Below are 14,284 nucleotides of genomic sequence, written 5' to 3'. Positions count from 1 at the left end.
AAGAATTAAAACATCCAAAGAGACAACCAGAACCCATACTCACCTATTCCTCTTCTCCCTTACAGCTGCGACGACAAGATTCACCCGTGAATAAAATTCACTTGCCTTTTCTAGTCCTGACTCTGTCTTTATTGAATCGGTCTGCTCACGTGGGGGTCGACGCTGATAAAACCTGATAATATTTAGTTGGTATCATTCAATCTCACACACAAGCTCCGGCTCCTTACCCACCACTGAGGTGACATTCTACATCCCCAGCATCCACATCTCCAGTGCTAGTCTATGCCACTAAAAACTGGAATAGCCAGCCAGGGACCCTCCCTCAGATGTCACCTGACATGCACAGCAACCAACCTTGATGGACCTCCACGCCGGTGGTGGGTCCACATGGAGGTGGCTTCCTGTTACTTTTTCGGGCTTGGCCTTGCTGAGCCCCAAGAGCCAAGGCTCGACCACCAGGTCCTCATCGATAAGCTTCCTCTCAGATTTTGCAGAAGACAATTGAGCAGGTCTCTGGTTGAAGAAATCCAGGAGTAACTGGGAACCAGAAGCGTGGGGGTTCTTGGGCTTGTGTTCCTTCTCTCACTGATGTTCACATAAATGACTGTCAATACAAATAGCCAAATTGATCAAATCATCCAAGTTCTCTGGTTGGTCACTGGCAGGCAATTAGTCTTTTAGGTCATCAGTGAGATTAAGGTTAGTTAACAAAATACCTCTCAGAGCTATCTCATTCCAACCTGTTTCCTCTGCAATGACCCAGAAGTAGATTGAGTGTTCAGCTACTGTCAGTTTACACTTCGGAAGAGACAATAACTTCTTTGCTGCCTCTTCTTGGTGGAAAGGATGATCTAGCACACTTGGAAAGTATTACATGTTAAATTCTTAATAGAATGGTAACTTAGGTAAGCCTTTGACCACTGAAGAGCAATATCTTTCAAGGAACTAACTTTCAAGGTTATACAGGATGCTTCTGAGGCATAAGTGAAATGGTGAAAAGCCAGTCTGCATTACAAAATGAAGCCTCCACATTTGTCAGGCTTACCACAATAAACTTGAATGACTGAATTTCAGGTTGTTAGGCTGTGGCAGAGTTTGATCTGGGTTGGGTCTGGAGGAGGTGAGATTTTTGCAGAAGTTTGGAGTTGCAATAATGCTTGTTTCTGGTCAATAGCATTCATCATGCTTCCGAGTTCCTCTGTATTGGCCTTAGTGGTCTGTTGTTGTGCGAGAATCTGTTGAAGTATGGTATCATATGTGTCAATTCTCTTATTTTGAGCAGACATGGATTGTTGTATCTTCTCGTCTCAGAGGGGCTCTGGGTATTAGTGTCTGGCAGGAACATTTGATCAAGTTTTGGTTAGATTTCAGTACACCAATTTCGACTGAGACACAAGAGATCAGACAATGGAGATAAAAAGTGTGTTTATTTACAATAGTAAGTCTCAGGGACACAAGAGGGAGATGTAGGAGAGGAGATATCATGAGTATGGTTATGAAGAGATTTGGTTTTAATCAGAAGATACAACTGTTAAGCTTACTTACCAGCATCAACGTGTGGCATGGAGGCTGCAAAGCTGCAGAAAGAAAAGCTCCGCAGATAGTGGTGAAGGCTGCACAGAAGTCTGTTGGAGTCAGCCTCCCCACCAACACAGAAATCTACACCTCCAGATGCAGGAAGAGAACCACCTGCATCATGAAGGGCCCCACTCACCCAGCACATACACTTTTTGCCCCGCTCCCCTCAGGAAGGAGGTTAAGGAGCATTAAGTGTAGAACCACTAGACTGAGGAGCAGCTTCTACCCTGAGGCTGTTAGACTCATGAATCTCTAACCAGAATAATCACTGTGAAAATCACGTCATGCTGCTGATTTATTTCATGTTGCTGTGTTCGCTCATGCTCATCTGCTCACACAGACTCATGTTCATGCTGCAGTTTGGTGTATTGTTTTAGTGTTTATTGTTTTTATTAGTGCTTTGCGTATTTTTAATTGGCGTTTTTCTTAGTTCATATCTTAGATCTTATTAATGTTTTTCTTTTTACATTTTATTGTTGGCTGTAAATGGGGGGCAGCACGGTGGCACAACTGGTAGAGCTGCTGCCTCTCAGCGAGCAGGTCTCTGGTTCAAACCCCGGTCTAGGTGCCTTTCTGGGTGGAGTTTGCATGTTCTCTCCGTGCATGCGTGGGTTTTCTCCGGGTACTCTGGTTTCCCCCCACAGACCAAAAACATGCATGTTAGGCTGACTGGTAACTCTAAATTGTCCCTAGGTGTGAGTGAAAGAGTGAATGGTTGTTTGTCTCGTTTGTCTCTATGTGGCCCTGTGATGGACTTGCGACCTGTCCAGGGTGTACCCCGTCCCTTGCACAGTGATGGCTGGACATGGGCACCGGCAACCCCCGTGACCCAAAAGTGGAAGAAGCAGGTAAAAGATAATGGATGGATGGATGGATGGATGTAACTGGGACCTTGTGTACACAGTTTCATTCCACCACATGTGGTGGAATGACAAACAAAGAAACTCTTACGCTGAACTCTGACTCTCTACTTGTCTTTTCTTTTTTGACAGGTTGGGCGCAAGGACTAGGGGATTCCAGGGTGACAGGGAAGAACAAGGAGGCCAGGTACGTGTAGTATGAAAATGAAGAGTGGCAGGACGGACCTCAGGGTTGGATGGCAAAATGTTTGGTTGTTGCCTTATGGAAAAGTAGCTGATGGCAGTTCCAAAGGATGGATCCAAATAGGCTCAGGAAATGCAGGCCAGGAGCAGACTCAAGGATAATCCAGGGAACAAGGACCAGAAAAGCTTGAGCTATGAATAACACAAAGAGAAGCAAGACTAGTGTTATCTCGGGTTGCAAAGATCTGCAATAGAGCCAGGCTCTGTACCAGGTAATGGACAATGTTCCAGCAGAGTAAAGTTGATCCAAACAGCCTTAAATACTGAGAGCTCCTCGTCAACAGACTGGAAACAGCTGTGGATAATTGGCTCCGCCCTGCCACTCAGGAGCGAAAAGAAAGAGTTAGGATGGACAAAAAAAACAGAATCCCCACAGGAAATGCTCCAGGCTGTATCAAAAGTTCTACACTTTAGTTCATGCCGGAACTGTTTCAAAATGTCAACAATCAACTTCAGTCTTTGGCATCCTGCCATTCATTATACCTTGATTGTTAATGGTGATCACCCTGTGATATTATTTAACAGACACCTGCCAGTCAGTCGAGGGGGTGTTGGCTAGTAATACCATATTATGAGCTACAGTTCAAACACCCACTCAGCATGTGTGTTGCTGACAGATGGCTGAGTTTAAATCTGCATTAATCAGTGTTATGATAAGCCAACCGACTGAAACACAAAATGACAGTCATAAAGATCTCCTGATGCATGCTCAATAATCCAGGTAGAAAATTCCAAAAAAGTTCAATCTGGTCCTCTGGACATTCAAAAAAGACAAAAAACAAAACAAAGCAAAAAAATATAGAAAAGTTTCGTCTCTCATCCAAGAGACTTCCTCAGTCTGAGGAGCTGTTTTCAGCTCAGTCTCTTAAATAGCACCTTCTCAGAGTGGATCAACCAGTTTGCCGCTGACAATCAAAACCACCTGATCACATGCTCAAGAAGGACCATCAGCCTAACAATGGATCATTAGCACACTGATGGCTGTTTACTATTCACAGAGGGCAAGTTGGCTTTCTTGGACTGTGAGGTCTCAGTCTCTGATAGAGGACATTTGCAAACCGAGGTGTACTGCAAACCCACCCACACAGACCAGTATTTGCAGTTTGACTCCCATCACCCTTTGGAGCACAAGTTAGGAGTCATCAGGACTCTGGACAGCATCCCCACTAACTCGGGAGCCAGGCAGAAGGAGAAATCCTACACAAAACAGGCTCTAGAGCAATGTGGATATCCTAACTGGGCCTTCCTGAAAGCAGAGAAGAAACCCAAACAGGACCCCAGTTTGCCATCAGGTGAAAAGGAGGAACCCAGACCCAGACCAGTGGTCATTCCGTATGTTGAGGGAGTATCAGAGAAACTGAGATGTTTATTTTCTAAACATAACGTCCCAGTGGCTTTTAAACCCCAAAATACATTACGGCAAAGACTGGTTCATCCCAAAGATCCAGATTACAGAGTAATATTGTGTATGCTGTTCAGTGTCAGGAGGGCTGTGATCAGTCTTACATTGGGGAAACTAAACAGCCACTGGCCAAAAGGATGGCCCAGCACAGAAGATCAACATCATCAGGCCAGGATTCTGCGTTCTACACTCATCTCCAGGCCAGCGGTCACTCTTTCAAGGATGAAGATGTTCACATCCTGGACAGAGAGGAACGATGGTTTGAGAGAGGAGTAAAGGAGGCCATCTTTGTGAAAAAAAATCGTCTATCATTAAACAGGGATGGAGGCCTCCGGGTTCAACTGTCCCCCTCTTACAATGCTGTGATTGCTAGTATCACTCAGCCCTCTGTGAATAGTAAACAGCCATCAGTGTGCTAATGATCCATTGTTAGGCTGATGGTCCTTCTTGAGCATGTGATAGCTGGTTTTGGTTGTCAGCAGCAAACTGGTTGATCCACTCTGAGAAGGTGCTATTTAAGAGACTGAGCTGAAAACAGCACCTCAGACTGAGGAAGTCTCTTGGATGAGAGACGAAACGTTTCTATGTTTTTTTGCTTTGTTTTGTTTTGTTTGTTTTTTTTGAATGTCCAGAGGACCAGATTGAACTTTTTTGGACAGTCATAAAGACTACTGATCATATTACTCTTTAATACTCCGAGCGTTGCTGCAACTACTTTGTAGAATACAAACATACTGACTGTAATTAGAAATGTCATATTATTATGTTGCTCTAATAAGTACCGTACATTTCTTTGCAAGCTGTGTTGCATTTCAAACATTTATGTCATTGTTTTCCTATATATTATTATTTTAAAACAAATTGTGTCTAATTATAGAACTTGTAATATTTGGGGTAGCCACTTTTATGCTTGCCTTTTGTTCCAATTCTTTTTTCTTTTTTCTTTTTTTTTTAACTTAGATCTGTTTTGACCTGTTTAATAAATGCAACTACAAAAGCCGCAAAACAAATTTTGAAAAGAACACTTTTTCTTTCTGTTATTAAAAAAAACCCTTTATGTTGATGTTATAGTACTGAGAAATCCATCCATCATCTTTTTACCTGCTTCTTGCATTTTTGGGTCACGGGGATTGCCGGTGTCCATGTCCAGCAATCACTGTGCAAGGGGTGGGGGACACCCTGGACAGGTTGCAAGTCCATCACAGGGACGCATATAGACAAACGAGACAACAACCATTCACTCTCTCACTCACACCTAGAGACAATTCAGAGTTATCAATCAGCCTAACACGAATGTTTTTGGTCTGTGGGAGGAAACCGGAGTACCCGAAGAAAACTCACGCATGCACGGCGAGAACATGCCATCTCCACCCAGAAAGGCCCCCGGACCGGGATATGCGCCGGCAACTTTCGTGTTGAGAGGCAGCAGCTCAACTAGTTGTGCCTGTTATAGTACCGAGAAATATTTCCGGAACTGTTTTCCGCATTGTTGGACACAAAAAGAACTAATGCAGTGATTTTTTTCCTGTATTATTCAGATGCAACATAAAAGACTAAATGGTGGGAAATGGCAACCATATTGTCCCAGCTGACTCTTTCTCTCTCTCTCTCTCTCTCTCTCTCTCTCACACACACACACACACACACACACACACACACACACACACACACACACACACACACACACACACACACACAGACACTGATATCTTACAGTGTAAATGTGTGTGTGTTTGTGTGTAGGGGGCTCTCATGCATAAATGAGATCATTTTCATAAATTAAAATCTTGCCTGCAGAACGAACATCTGTTCTCTTTACACGCACACACACACACGCACAAACCCACACACACACACACACACACACACACACACAAACAGCTATCCTAATTTTGTCCTTCAGAATGTTGTACAATGTTGTCATCTGTTTTGGGAGATATATTGTATGCCATCATTTTTGGCTTCACTGTCACCAGGAATCCTTAAATTCATCAGGTGCTGGTTTAGCTAATGGTGTAACTTTTACCAAGGTCATACTTGGTGAATTGCTCTTTCAAATTATTTTACCACTGTGTGCAAAATGCAACAATAAACAAAAAGGAAAAACTTTAATACTTATTATTTTAATTAATGTAAAATAATGTTTCCCATGATTAATATATGGGCAGCACGGTGGTGCAACTAGTAGAGCTGCTGCCTCTCAACGAGCAGGACCCCGGTTCAAATCCAGGTCCGGGGGCCTTTCTGGGTGGAGTTCGCATGTTCTCTCCGTGCATGCGTGGGTTTTCTCCGGGTACTCCTGTTTCCTCCCACAGACCAAAAACATGCATGTTAGGCTGATTGGTAACTCTAAATTGTCCCTAGGTGTGAGTGAGAGAGTGAATGGTTGTTTGTCTCGTTTGTCTCTATGTGTCCCTGTAATGGACTTGTGACCTGTCCAGGGTGTCCTCCACCCCTCACACAGTGATTGCTGGACATGGGCACCGGCGACCCCCGTGACCCAAAATGGAAGAAGTGGGTAAAAGATAATGGATGGATGGATGATTAATATTTGTATAAATAATAAGCAAATTAGAATTAAAGACATAAAATCAACAATCATTTTCATTTTAAAGAATGCAAAACTTTTTTTTTTGTCTAATCATGGAATCAGATGCTTTGAATAAATTGTTTTAAAAGTTTTACGGAACGATTTATGGATTTTTATGCACGTGCTCACACAGACTCATGTTCGTGCTGCTGTTGTTCGGCGTGTTGTTTTTGTACTAGTAGTGTTTAGTGTATTTCTTAGTTTATATCTTAGATCTTACTGTTTTTCTTTACAATTTATACTTTTGTTGGATGTAACTGGGACCCTGTGTACACAATTTTGTTCCACCACATGTACCACATATGATGAGAATGACAATAAAGAAACCTTGACCTTGAAATGTTTTTAATATCATAACTTTGCCAATACTAAATGTTAAAGCTCCCGTATTACTAGCTGGATGATAATTTGCTGTTCACATCTCTATATTTCGATTCACTCCTTTCACAGCTCTGGAAAACCTCATACAAAGATACATCATAGCTTGATTGGAAATATTGTGCTATGCCTTCTGTTAACACTATATTTTACAGAGTAGACACGTTTTGCCAAAAAAAAAAGTAATTCGTTTTACATACACAACAATAGAGCTCTATAGTTCAAGCATACAATAGAAATTTACAGTAATTCAGAGTTTAACAGGTCACAGAAAGTTGGATTTTATGTAGCAAAAACTGTCATTTGCACATCTTTAACTGTTTTTACACATCGCACAAACACCGTAGATACAAATAGAATGGATGTTTCCGCCACTTATGGTTCAGAATTAGTTTGACTTCTATTTTATATAGTTTATAGACTTAATTTCTACTCTGCATTTTTGTCTGCCTGTCTCTTGAAAATGTAGTCAGAGAGTGAGAGTCCCAGATGTGAGGTTACCATGGTGACCACACTGAGCCACTGGCACTAACTTTAACTTTATTTTTGTTGCTCTCTTTATGTTAAATACATAGTTTATACAGTCAAACACAATTCATTGTTTTTAACTTATCCCACAAATGTAATTTCCAAATTACTGTTGGGCGTCACAGATTAACACTCACACGTGTTGGAATATGGAAGTTGGTCACATTGGCAAAGATGTCCCAATAATTAGTTCTAATGTTTTAAGGGATTAACACTGACACTATCCAATTAATCCGATTAATTGTTATTATTAGCTTTTACTGAAGGTACTTTATGAAAAAATCTTGACTAAGTGCCAGAGAAAGTCTGAAAGCAATAATGCAGCTCAGACTGTTTGTTGTGCTGTTGCAGAAGATGCAGGTACATCACATGAAATTATTCTCAATAAAAGGCCTTTATAAACATCTTGTAAAATATGAACAAGGGTTGCATGAAATGCCAACAAAATGCTACAGAAACGTTACAAAAAAGCAAGAGGTAAAAACCACAGAACAGTTCAGCCCAACTCCAGCTCTCAGCCTACGTCACCTCACACAGACCCAAAAATAGACATCTTTTAATTTTCATCAACATTTGGAATTAGCAGCTGTTTGCTCAGGTTTTAACAAAATTGCATAGTTTACTCCAGATTATTGCTCATTGATTATTGATTATTTATATGGTTGAAAACGAGACCGAAGAAAAGCCTTGCTCGCACATGAAATGTAACAAAGATGGCCAAGGCATCAATGACATCACCATCAATGGGCGGAGTCACAGAGCCTCGCGGGAATGCAGGGACAGACTGAACGATAGCTAGGAGGTGACAGGACAACACATGAAGGCTTCTTTGTGTAAGTCTCTCTATCTTCATCAGTCTTGCAGTTCTTCATCTCTTCCTCATGACTCATGGAAGATGGCGTTCAACTGGGCGTTCATCAGCCGCTCGTGGTGCGAGTGTCCGTCAAACCCCATCAGCTGTTCCACCTGCATCTCAGCGCACCGCTGATTGGGCCCCCCGCTGCCATAGATGGTGGCGTGCCCTCCTGCTGCTCCTCCTCCATAGTGCACACTGAAGGAGAAGCTCTTGTTGTAGTCAGAGGCTGTGACGGGCTCGTGCTTGAAGGAGGAGAAATTGCCACTGATGCTCAGAGGAGGACTGAGGGGCGGATCAAATGCTGGGCCATCTGACACCAAAACGCCATCAAAGAAGGGTTCCAGTGGGCCATAGGGCTGACCTTTGACCTGGTGGAAGATGTGGGAAGGGTCCATACTGCCATAGGGAGGGCTGGGTAAGCCGGCTGTCAGCCCAGGGCTCTGGTAGGGGAAGTGTCCAGGGTAGGGGGCAACACCAGTGGGGGGGAGGTGCACAGGCAAGTCAGGTGTTTGCTCTGGAAGGAAGGTTCGAGGGTTTAGCTGAAGACAGCCTGCCACCAAATTAGTGGTTGGCTGAGACAAACCTGGAAGCAGAGACACAGTTATTGGTAATAATACTTGCTATTAAAGCTTTCTAATAAATATAACCCAAATACTATATGAGTAATCAGTTGGTGCTCATAAATATGGAGTCATGTTAAAACCCAAACACATTTGACAATATACAGTATTTTATACTTTTTATATTTGACAGAGTTGGAAGGCAAAAAAGATTATCTAAGTTACGTATATCAACGTTTAATTATTTGTTTTTAGTGTTCTGATTAATATACATATGTGCTCTCATTTTATTATTTAATTTTAGTGAATTTTTCCTTGCCAGGCTGATACTGTAAGTAAAAAAACTGTTCTTGGTGAAAGAAAGACAAAAAAATAAAAATAAATAAAAAATTGTAACACTGTATGTTCATGCTGCTGTGTTCATTCAGACTCACACAGTCTCATGTTCATGCTGTTCGGTGTATTGTACTACTAGTGCTTAGTGTCTTTTTAGTTAATGTTTTCTTAGTTCATATCTTAGATCTTATTACTGTTTTAATTTTACATTTTATACTTTTGTTGGATGTAACTGGGACAACTGTGTACACAATTTTGATCCACCACATGTACCACATGTTATATTTTGCTCTGTCTAATACTCTAATACTTGTTTTTCAGGGGTAGGAAGGTTTAGTTGTGGAAGTATTTTCTATCATTCAATCGCCTAATCTTGCAAAGATCCTGGATTGAAACATTAATTACTAAATAATATCTGCAGAAAAACATGAATAATAAGTTTTTCTGTTCATTTATTTGCTGCTTCATTCCAGTAAAATTTGCTCTTATCAGAATCCTCAAAAAATATTTAGGCAGTGCAGTATTATTATTATTTTTATTTATTTATTAAATATTTTTTGCAGAATACATTTAGGTAATTTCTGTAATTATTTTCCAGTAAAATTTGCTCTTATCAGAATCCTCAAAAAATATTTAGGAAGTGCAGTATTATTATTATTTTTATTTATTTATTAAATATTTTTTGCAGAATACATTTAGGTAATTTCTGTAATTATTATTATTTTTTTTACATTTATAACAACTTGTCTAAATGTAGAGAGAGATATACATACAAAATGAACTAATAATCACTAAAACATGGATTAAAAATGTTAAGAACACTAAATGTTCCCACTGAGGTTTAAATATTTCATATTTTGTTCCTTTTTGGAAATGTTTTTTTCCAGAAATAACTGGCAATTAAACACATACAATTAGTAAGAAATGAGATCGAAATTAAAAATTTAAGAAGTTTTGTTATCACATTTAGTACATTTTTATTTCCTTCAACAGCTGAGAGTGTAATTAGCATTACTCGTGCTATCGTCACTGTTAGCAAGTTAGCATCTAGCCTGTTGGATCTCTGCTCATGTATGACTTGACTTCACAGGACCACTTTAAAAACATTTTTATTTGAAGGCCTGAGACTTCACTTCAATCCCTTTAGTATCGCCTGACACCAGTCGGCAGCAGTTAGCTGTTCTTACCTTTGCAGAGCGCCTGGACGAAGCTCATGAGGTCAGGCGCCTTGCCAGAACGCAGAACCTCGCTAAGTGCCCAGATGTAGTTCTTGGCGAGTCGCAGCGTCTCAATCTTTGACAGTTTCTGGGTTTTGGAATAACATGGGACAACTTTTCGCAGACTCTCCAGAGCATCGTTGAGCCCGTGCATGCGGTTTCTTTCACGGGCATTAGCTTTCATTCTGCGAATCTTGAACCTGCGCAGGCCAAAACGTTTTATTTTAGGTAGTTATAACATATCAAGTTATTAAATATCATATTTGGAACAACTTTTCTTTGATAACACGTATTCAGGAGTTGAGAGTTACACTAGCATCTAAACGCGTAGGAAGTTAGCACGTTAGCTTGCATCTGTTCTTCTGTTGCCCTGTGGAAAGTGCTCACATCCTGTTTTCTAACAGGATAATTGTAACTGTGAATATGTGACGGGAAAACACAGAAAACTGACTAGTGAGCATAAAAAACACAAACAGCGATGCTATGAGAGAAAACAGTGAATGCATCATTAACTACAGTGGTGTGTTCAGGCACCATGCAGAGTAATTAAAACTTGGTTTTGAACTACTGAAAGAAAACAAGTTAGATTATTCTGTTATAAAACATTTTGTTCTCTTTAAATAAGAGCTCTTAAAATGTCCTGTCATGTGACCAGTCACGTTCCTAAAACTTTCTAAGGGTATTTATGTAAATAAATGGCTCATAAATGTTCAAAACGTTGAAGTCTTAACTACTTTTTTGTTTAGCTTTGTGTTTTGAACATCAGAACCAGCTGTGTCATTTATCGAACTGATCTTGTAGTGAACGGTCAGAGGGGTCTGCCTTCAGGTTTAAAATGTACCATGTGCACCTTCCTGTGAACAGTTGTATTATTCATATTTTCATCAGATGAGTATTATCCTAATGTTCCATCTCTTTTAGTTTGATGTTTGGCACGCTGGTATCAAATGACATAAAGATCATTTGAAGTTATTTGAGCTCTTGAATTCAGAGCAACATTTAGACAGTCTGTGTGAAAACATTCATTTTGGTGAACCGTACCTCTGCAGGCGAGCCTTTGTCATCTTTTTCTTCTTTGGCCCTCGTCTCTTGGGTTTGTGCTCCCCATCTTCCTCCTCTTCCTCCTCGTCCTCCTCGTCCTCCTCTTCATTCTCATCCAGATGGTGTAGTCGGTCCTCCTCCTCCTCTCCTGCTCCTCCTGTGTCTTTTTCTGCCGGGCTGCATAGGTCCTGCTGCTCGTCCAGCTCTGCTGACGTCTGCTCCTCCCTCAGCGCCCTCGTCATGTTGTTTGTCTGAGAACACCAAGAAGGACTCTTTAGAAAACCCAAAACACAGCTCTCATCACGTTGACTTTACTCATTTTTCATGCAAGAAAATGCAGAAAAGGCTTTTAAATTAATCATTGATTTAAATGAAAATATTTTCGTTTTTTTATATTTCCATTATACAAATATTAATAATTATACAAACTTTGTACTTCACAATCAGTATGATTTTATAGTATGTCAAAATAACATAATTTACATTTTTATGAGCATGAACTATTTATTTTTTTTGTTCATGTTTCTGTGTTTTTAACTATGAATATGTGTACATTTCTGAATTAAAGAAGACTAGGTTGTGTTTTTAGTCATAAGTTTAAACTTAATTTATTCTGAAGGACAGAAAAAAGAAAAGAAAGAAAGAAAAAGAAAGAAAGAAGATTTGAGCTACAGTTTAATGAAATACGCAGGTTAGATATTTACACTTAGTTGTATTATTTAAAATCTATATCTAATGTATAAAAAATTTTGCAAGTTGCACAAAAAGGCAGTGGAAATTTGGTTTATAGGGATCTGCAATAAAACATACAAACAAACAAAGACATTTACCAGAATGGGGGGTTTTACTTATTCAACTTGTGTATTTAAAACAAGTAAAATTAAATGGTTGAGAAAAAAAAGATACTTGACAAACCTGCTACAACAATTAACAAAATTACTGAAATATAAATTATAAAATAAACGCGTTTAAAATCTTAAAGTGCTAAATTAATACTACTACTACTACTACTACTACTACTACTACTACTACTACTACTAATAATAATAATAATAATAATAATAATAATAATAATAATAATAATAATAATAATAATGTTTTTTTCCCTTTAGTGTTTTACTAATTTTTCCAATTAGAACAAATTATTTTAGTCCCGACAGGTCATACAGATGGACGGAGGGACGTTTATAATTATAACAAATAAAATAAAATAATTGAGGACGATGGTTGATTTAAATGAAAGATTTCAAAATTTGCAAAAGGCCACTTTTTATACGCAAACCAAAAAGTTTTGTGAAAAATTCTGAGCAAATTGAGAACAATAAAATAACTTGTCACAAGAAATAAAAACATCAACTTAAAAAAAACTGACACAAAATAAAACAAATAATTCAAACTTTCAGTTGCATATAATATTTTGACACAACAGATAAAATATTCACTGATGAAACTTACATTAATGTGTTTGAATCTGCAAATCAGTGGAGGAATATTCCCGGGTTTTACCGTCAGATCGCAGACATCCCGCGCGCTTTGTCCGCGTCCGTGCTTCACTGCGCGTGAGATGATGGGGGCATTCTGAGGCGTGTGCGTGGGATGCTGCTGCTTTTGTACTCATCACACACGCGCGCGCGCACACACACACCTTGAAGGGCTGTGCGGAATTAGCATATCAAGGCCACGCCCTTCCGGCACGCGCCATATGGTGCGAACGTCAGTAAAACGGCCCCGGGGATCACGTGACCAATCTACAACCCTGTCTTTGTGAGGAAAATTGGCCATCTGTCAACACAAACATGCACAATAAACACACCTGAACTTGTTATTCTGGAAGCACTGTTTAAATTTAAATTTTTTATTTAATTAGTTTATCATTATTATTATTATTATTATTATTATTATTATTATTATTATTATTAGCGGATTATTGAGCATGCATCAGGATATATTTAAATAGGATTACTAAGTGTATGATGGAGATGAAGAGGATTTTTCCTCATCATCAGAACTGTTTGATCAGTGTAGATTAATCGTCAGCTTCAGTTTCTGTGTTGATTATAAATTGTTGATTACATTAACTGGTTTGCTGATTCCAGATTGACATTGAAAAAACATTTTCCATTACAAATATTTTAAATATTTATGTATTTCTTATAGCATTACTATAAAACAAAACTTATTTCAGACTTCTGAGGGGATGTGAGAATGATGAGGATAAAGGTGTTTTGGGTTATTTTGGGTGGGTGGGTGGGGGGTGGGGGGGTATGTATAGGCCCTATTTGTGCATGAATTTGTGCAACTACGTGTAAAACTGTCATTTTCATTTCTTTGTCATTTTTTTAGAAGAGGTCAAATTACCGGGTAGACACACCACTGTTCCCAGTGACACTGCCCTCAAGCGGTGATAATAAATGTGAGTTTGAAAGAAGCAATATAAGAATGTTTAATGCTTAATAAAGTCATAGAAAAGGCAATTTAGTCAGTCATATTGATGTCCAGTGTACAGTAATTTGGCTTTTAAACTCAAGTCTGTCAAAAAGACAGACCTTTTCTGCCAGTAAAGATACTTGGTTCAAAGTTGATTTGTTGAAAGGTTGAAAAAAGTTAACACAAAAGAAGAATAATGAAAAAATAAAATAAATATAAAAAGACAATGAAATGTAGGGGAAAATCCTGACGTAATCACCGATATATA

At 39.3% G+C, this 14,284-nt stretch overlaps 1 protein-coding gene across 1 annotated transcript; it reads right to left on the bottom strand.

Moving 5' to 3' along the window:
• Positions 1–8,207: 8,207 nt before the first annotated feature.
• Positions 8,208–13,163, bottom strand: neurod1 (neuronal differentiation 1). The gene is made up of 4 exons (XM_037686610.1): positions 13,045–13,163; positions 11,590–11,840; positions 10,519–10,748; positions 8,208–9,018 (listed from the first exon to the last, which is right to left on the bottom strand). The coding sequence occupies exons 2-4, from the start codon at positions 11,829–11,831 to the stop codon at positions 8,459–8,461; spliced, it is 1,032 nt and encodes a 343-aa protein (XP_037542538.1). The 5' UTR covers positions 11,832–11,840; positions 13,045–13,163; the 3' UTR covers positions 8,208–8,458.
• Positions 13,164–14,284: the final 1,121 nt, after the last annotated feature.

The sequence above is a fragment of the Nematolebias whitei genome, chromosome 13, assembly GCF_014905685.2.
Source record: "Nematolebias whitei isolate Nwh7 chromosome 13, NemWhi1, whole genome shotgun sequence".
In the NCBI taxonomy this organism is placed as follows: domain Eukaryota; kingdom Metazoa; phylum Chordata; class Actinopteri; order Cyprinodontiformes; family Rivulidae; genus Nematolebias; species Nematolebias whitei.
This window is presented reverse-complemented; position numbering and strand designations above follow the sequence as displayed.

Excerpts from the sequence above, each read along its gene's own strand:
- neurod1 (XM_037686610.1), bottom strand. The coding sequence starts at position 11,831 with ATGACGAGGGCGCTGAGGGAGGAGCAGACGTCAGCAGAGCTGGACGAG. Across the intron at positions 10,749-11,589 it reads ACAAAGGCTCGCCTGCAGAG|GTTCAAGATTCGCAGAATGA; the intron begins GTACGGTTCACC and ends TGGCCTGCGCAG. Across the intron at positions 9,019-10,518 it reads CGTCCAGGCGCTCTGCAAAG|GTTTGTCTCAGCCAACCACT; the intron begins GTAAGAACAGCT and ends CTCTGCTTCCAG.